The sequence below is a fragment of the Nicotiana tabacum genome, chromosome 1 (assembly GCF_000715075.1).
Source record: "Nicotiana tabacum cultivar K326 chromosome 1, ASM71507v2, whole genome shotgun sequence".
Classification (NCBI taxonomy): Eukaryota; Viridiplantae; Streptophyta; class Magnoliopsida; order Solanales; family Solanaceae; genus Nicotiana; species Nicotiana tabacum.
The window spans coordinates 2,689,033-2,695,814 of NC_134080.1; the positions used below are offsets into that span (position 1 = coordinate 2,689,033).

Consider the following 6,782-nt stretch of genomic DNA (forward strand, 5'->3'; position numbering starts at 1 on the left):
CTCTTTGTCGTTGGTGATCGGAATTAGTATAAAATTTAGGATTATATTTATCACACATCTAATTATTATTATTATAATATTAAAATCTTGATATTATTTATCGGATATGAGATTATAATCTCGGGATATCCGACATTTTTAATATTCAGACAGGAAAATAAAATTAGGCATTCGAAACAGCTCATAATACTTGTCACCAAATAATTGGTTCGATCTTCTATGAAAAATCCACGTCATTTTGTATGGCCCACTTTTATCGGCAGCCCACAATTGAGCTGGCCCATTTAGATGGTAGTCCAAACTCTTTCTTACCTTCACTGAGGACCTTCTTCAGTTCTTCAACTCTTTTCAACTGTTTCTCAACTAACAGTTGAATACGTTGGCAAGTATTAATCTCTTACTTAATCACATCTTAGCTCATTAATCCTAATTAATTTTCCTCTCTTATAACTCCTAAATCTCGATATATAAGCTCATTGTGCTGTAAAATCCTTTGAATTAATCGATTTTTCTGGCAGAAATTTAGCTTAAACAATGCCGGGAATAGTTTCAGTCAAAACGCCACCGGAGGCTCAGCCGTTGAGAATATCAGTTCCGGATGAGTCCAACGGGCGGGTCGGAGCAAGTTCGGAGAGATCCGAACCCGTTAACCCGAAGAGTAACTCTCCTGCGCCGCGAAGACCTCCTTCACCGTCGCCTTCAACTTCACGCGCCAAGCCGTCACCAGATCGGAGCTCAGGAAAGAAGAAATCGCCACCAGAGAAGATTGTCATCGACGAGTCGTCTCTTGACAATCCCGATCTAGGACCGTTCCTGTTGAAGTTAGCGCGTGACACGATTGCCTCCGGCGAGGGACCGAACAAGGCGCTAGATTACGCTCTACGCGCTGCGAAGTCGTTTGAGAAATGCGCGATTGACGGCGAGCCGAGTTTGGATCTGGCGATGAGCCTCCACGTCGTGGCGGCTATATACTGTAGTCTCGGGAGGTTCGAGGAGGCGATTCCGGTGCTAGAAAGGGCGATTAAAGTGCCAGAAGTCTCAAAAGGTGCAGATCACGCGCTCGCGGCGTTCTCAGGGTATATGCAGCTCGGTGATACTCATTCTATGCTTGGACAGTTAGATCGGTCGATTGAATGTTACAAAGATGGTTTGAAAATACAGATGGAAGCTTTAGGAGATACAGATCCGAGAGTGGCTGAGACTTGCAGGTACTTATCAGTTATCATAATGTCTCTTTGTTCATTTTTTTGTATGAAATTTTAGAGCTGAATGTATATTAAGGATTCTTATAGCTGGAATTAAATGATTCGAGATTCAGGTATAGTTGATTGATATTGTTTTACAGTATCAATTAAAATGTAATGCATTGAAGCAGGGGTGGAGCTATGTAGAGCCAAGGGGGTTCAATTTATCCCCTTCTTCAAAAATTTATGCTAAATAGAGTAAAAATGATTTTTGTTGGTTATGTATGAACTTTTAAACCCCTTTCATACAAGGGAAGATTCTAGTGTAGTAGCAAATGTAATGGGCGAAAATTGATTTAAGTTACAGGTTCTCAAATCCCAAGTGTGATGTTCTAATATTCTTTTGAAGCTCGTTGCATAAATTCCTGGCTCCGCTGCGGTGCTAGTCTAGCTAATTTCACTTTTATAATTTTATGCTGTGTTTATATTGTGAAAGCTGTTATTAGTTGAAGCATTATTAGGATTCAGATGAAATATTATCAGCAGAAGACAGGGACAAATGTAATGCTATTCATACTTGAAAAGTTAATGAAATGTAATTGATACACTTCCAATTAGCGGAGTCAAATTTGATAGAGATGCATTTTTCAGGGAAGTGAATGGGTTCTTTAGGAAGTCCAGTTAACAGATCCATCTGATCGAGGTTAATTTCATCCAACTTGGCCAATTCTAGTATAATGTTCTCTCTTAGAAAATCTTTTTTCTCGTACTTTTATAGGATAGTCATGTGATCACCTACTAATTCTTTGTCCTCATGAAATAAGATTCTTGCTTTTGCTATTCTTCTTTGGCTTAGGGGGCTATAGGCGCTGTAATGTTGGGCATGCGTCATATGGTGTTGTCCTGTTGGTTGGCTGAAAATATGTTCTTTTTCATTCAGAATGTTTTTTATAAATAAAACTTAACTTAACACTTCATATAAACTTCATTTTCGGGACTTTGTTGAGACACAACAGCATATATTGGAAGGCCGGTGTTCTTTGGTGGAGTGGTTTTATGATGGTAGTGGGGGATTAACTGTCAACTAAAGAATACTTATTTCTTATTTCTTTTTTTAAAAGAAAAGAAAGGAAAAATAGAAACAAAAGGATACTTATTGTTGATTGGTATCTTTTTTAGCAGATTCTGGCAACTTGCGGAAGTCTGAGTTGCGTCACATCTAATTTACACATTTATGTTTCCGTGGCTTGTTTTCTTTTGTTAGTTTATGTTTTTCCCCTGAAAATATATTCACATTTTGAAAAGATTCAAGGAGTAGAAAACTAATCCTTTTTGTACAGTGAGTAATGTGTTAGTCAATCAAGTATTTTAGGCTGCCTCTGGCAATTACGTGTAAATAGGGTGTTCAGCAAAGTAAACCATGAAACTATAGTAGGTCGTTCTTTGTTCATGATTGCTGTGAGAATCATTAATGTAATCATCTCAGGGGGATGGCATTAATCTGCTCAATATGGCTGCTTTACGTTTGAGGGCATAAATTACCATTCCTTTTACATGTGCTAGTTTGTGTAACACTCTTCTTTTGTACTATTTGATTGACAAGTCTTTGCAACTGCCTATGTGTTTCTTTGGCTCTAACTGAGGCAACTGAATTGGAAATTTTGCAGGTACTTGGCCGAAGCCCATGTTCAGGCAATGCAATTTGATGAAGCCGAGAATTTGTGCAAGAAAACACTGGAAATCCATCGTGTACACAGCCCACCTGCTTCTCTTGAAGAGGCAGCTGATCGTCGTTTAATGGCTCTCATATGTGAGGCTAAAGGCGATTATGAGTCAGCCCTTGAACACCTTGTACTTGCAAGCATGGCTATGATCGCCAATGGACAGGAAAACGAGGTTGCAGCTATTGATGTTAGTATTGGGAACATCTACTTGTCTCTGTCTCGCTTTGATGAGGCTGTCTTCTCCTATCAGAAGGCACTTACTGTTTTCAAATCATCTAAGGGAGACAACCATCCTTCAGTTGCATCTGTCTTTGTAAGGCTGGCTGACCTATATTATAAGACTGGAAAACTGAGGGAATCCAGATCCTATTGTGAAAATGCCCTAAGAATATATGCAAAACCTGTGCCCGGAACAACTGCAGAAGAGATTGCTTGTGGATTGACGGAAATTTCAGCTATTTATGAGTTATTTAATGAACCTGAGGAGGCACTGAAACTCCTTCTGAAGGCAATGAAACTTTTGGAGGATAAACCAGGGCAGCAAAGTACAATTGCTGGCATTGAAGCACGGATGGGTGTTATGTTCTATATGGTGGGAAGATATGAAGAGGCACACAGTTCCTTTGAAAATGCTGTAGCAAAACTTAGAGCTGGGGGTGAGAGGAAGTCAGCCTTCTTTGGGGTTGTTTTGAATCAGATGGGATTGTCTTCTGTTCAATTGTTCAAAATAGACGAGGCTGCTGAATTATTTGAAGAAGCAAGACAAATTCTGGAACAGGAGTGTGGTCCTTGTCATCAAGATACTCTTGGTGTGTACAGCAATCTTGCAGCAACTTATGATGCATTGGGAAGGTAATGTCATATTTGAAAGTATGTTCTTCAGTACCTTGGTTGAACCTTGCTGATTAATCCACTGGTTTTTTAAATCTGCATTGCACATGTACTAATTTTTTTAAAACAATTTGCAATGTATTTTAGATTTTAATTCTCCCTTAATTTGATTAATTTTCACTTTGAGTAGCATTATTATTATCACTCTCGCAGTGCTCACATTATCATGTTTCTTCTGCTTGGAATTTGAAGTAGAAAATTGAGACAAATGACAAATCCTGTATTTTCAATTTTTCCCTCTTGCTTTAAGATTGTTATGTATTCTTTAGGGTGTCAACTTATCACCAACCAATATTTTCATGAAATTTGTTTACACGAACTGCACTTTTTGATGGACGATGTGTAACTTTTAAAGGTTCATGTGCCTAGCTCGCTTACTGCCCTTCTAAAGAAAACAATGCCTTCCCAATCTGCAGGCTATAGCAAACTAAATGAGCATGTCTATAATACACATACCTTAATCCACTCATTTATTTATAGTATCACACGATTACATACATCTTTGTTTATATATAGCTATTCGTTATTAATTATAATAATTTCGAAAGAATTGGTTATGCATATTGCTGTTCGTTCCGCATGGATCAAATGTGTATGTTGTTGACTGGTCGGATTAATCGTTGTGAAGAATGATTGTTGCTTTGATTCTATTCTACTTTCTAAGAAGAAAAAATATTAGAAGAATGAAAGAGAAAGATCTCATTTTATATTTTTAATGGAAGCAAGATGTGTTGCTTAGTTGTGTGATCTCAGCTAAATATCAATTCAATTAGCATTTTGATAGTGACATGCACATGCAGTTGCTCTATGACATATCCTTTCAACTGCTTTGTGATGTTCATCTTGTTTTTGATTTATGTATTGCAGAGTTGATGATGCCATTGAGATTTTGGAGTATGTTCTTAAATTGAGAGAAGAGAAACTTGGAACTGCAAATCCTGATTTTGATGATGAGAAGAAAAGGCTGGCCGAATTATTGAAAGAAGCAGGCAAATCTCGCAACAAAAATGCGAAGTCCTTGGAGAACCTTATCGATCCCAATTCTAAAAGAACAAAGAAGGAGCCGTCGAGGAAGTGGTCTGCCTTTGGGTTTAGGAGTTGATTGTTAATTCGGATGCATTTTATGTAACATAGGAGATCATGTATAGAGCTAATCTGTAATTTGTGAGGCATGTTGTTTGTTTGCCATTTGAATTGCCATTGATGTTCATTTTCAGCGTTGTTCAATTGGTTATTGTTTTGTGATTTAAAAGATGTTTCTGCCAAGACTATAATTCTGCTTTTTCTTGTGTCTCTCCTACATTCCATGAAGTTGATATATATGCCATTAGAAAGTAGGTATTGCGATTGATCTTTTCATTTGAACGCAGAGAAACATGCTTTCTTTTAGGCATTATGAAAACTTGATGATTGTCATATGGGTATTGCGATTGATCTTTTCATTTTCATTTTTCGTGTCAGTCTATAGGTAATTGATTTGAACTCCAAGGTTTTGATTAAATGGAAGTTATATTTTTATACAAAAAAGTATTTATTTTATTGCAATGATTAAGCAATAATAAATGACCTGCAACTCAATAAATACTGTTCTGAAATTTCTGCATTTCTATGACTCCAGCAGAAATACCAGAACAAGTTGCTATTTTCAGAAGAATAACAATTTTGGTTCCTAAAGATTCAGTAAGGTTACTCTTCAGTCCTCAACGATGAGATGGATGGTTGACTGGTTGTACACTTGTACTTGAGCTTGTTTATGAGTCTGGCCCAGGAAATGGGTACAATAAAGTCCATAGACATTTAATTTTAGCCCATAACATTTTTATTTATGGAAGGTAAATTGCCAAAACCTTGACCCATGATTGTGAAATTTTTGCCCAATGTTTCGTAGATGACTTTTTCTTTTTTTATTTCTCTTGCAAACTTTTCGACTACGGTATACAGATTCTTTTATAGCAGATTAAAAATCTTATCAGAAAATGTTAAACCATGGTTTAAATTTTTATAACGTATTGCAAAAGGTTGGACAACAATTTAATATTTTGTGAGCAAACTTAAAAAAATATTAGGGAACATTAGTTTCGAGTCTAACGGTGGCCGGAAGGAATAGGGCTATACTTGCACAATTTGTTAAACTAGGGACGAGCAAAGAAATTCAAAAATAGCCAGATTTACAAGTGGTCGTTCAAAAATAGCCCAGTTTCAAAAGTAATCGAAATTTAGCCACTTCTCACGTATAGATAAATCTGAACGAAAACACTGTTCAAAATCCAGAAAAATACTCCAACATAATATACTGGAGTTCCAGGATAATATACCGGTCCAACATAATATGCTGGAAGTTCATGCACAGGTGCACCGAACTCCAGTATATTATGCTGGACCGGTCTCTGTTGCAGAAAAATAGTGGTTATTTTTTATTGACTTGGTAAACGCTGGCTATTTTTGAATAACCAGTCCGAAAACTGACTAGACAATGCTATTTTTACCAAAATGTCTGATTCATTTTCTCGGCCCATGTATTAATTTATGTCTTTATTTCGTCTTTAGAACATGGAACCTTTTGTTTATTATTTCCTAAAGACATCCATAAAATTGTTATATATAATTAGTTTTCTTAAATACGCACTATTAAATGGGTTTAGATTCGACTTGGTTAAGATAAAGAGCCACTCTAATGGTGTTAGAGTGTCTCACTTCTGTTGAGAAAATATACTATTGTCTCCTTATAGGGTCTCAGGTAATTTCAATCTTTGCCCAAGATTCTTTTTCCTTATATGATATTTAAGTTTTGCTTCACTTTCTCAACAGTATCAAAAGAAAATAACAATAATAAATAAGGAAATAATTGATTGCAAGATCGAAGCAGAGAATTTCAAGAAATCAGAAAAGTAAAATGTGTATTTTAATATTATTTCAAATGTCCCTTTACAAATAATATTCTGTGCAATGTACAATAGTAACGGTTTCCCCCCATAATTTGAGC

The 6,782-nt window shown here is 36.5% G+C and overlaps 1 protein-coding gene across 1 annotated transcript; it reads left to right on the top strand.

The window, feature by feature from the left end:
* The first annotated feature begins 315 nt into the window (after positions 1-315).
* LOC107794015 (protein KINESIN LIGHT CHAIN-RELATED 1) lies at positions 316-5,065 on the top strand. The gene is made up of 3 exons (XM_016616464.2): positions 316-1,208; positions 2,852-3,760; positions 4,667-5,065. Exons 1-3 carry the CDS (start codon positions 535-537, stop codon positions 4,899-4,901), a joined length of 1,818 nt encoding a protein of 605 aa, XP_016471950.1. The 5' UTR covers positions 316-534; the 3' UTR covers positions 4,902-5,065.
* Positions 5,066-6,782: the final 1,717 nt, after the last annotated feature.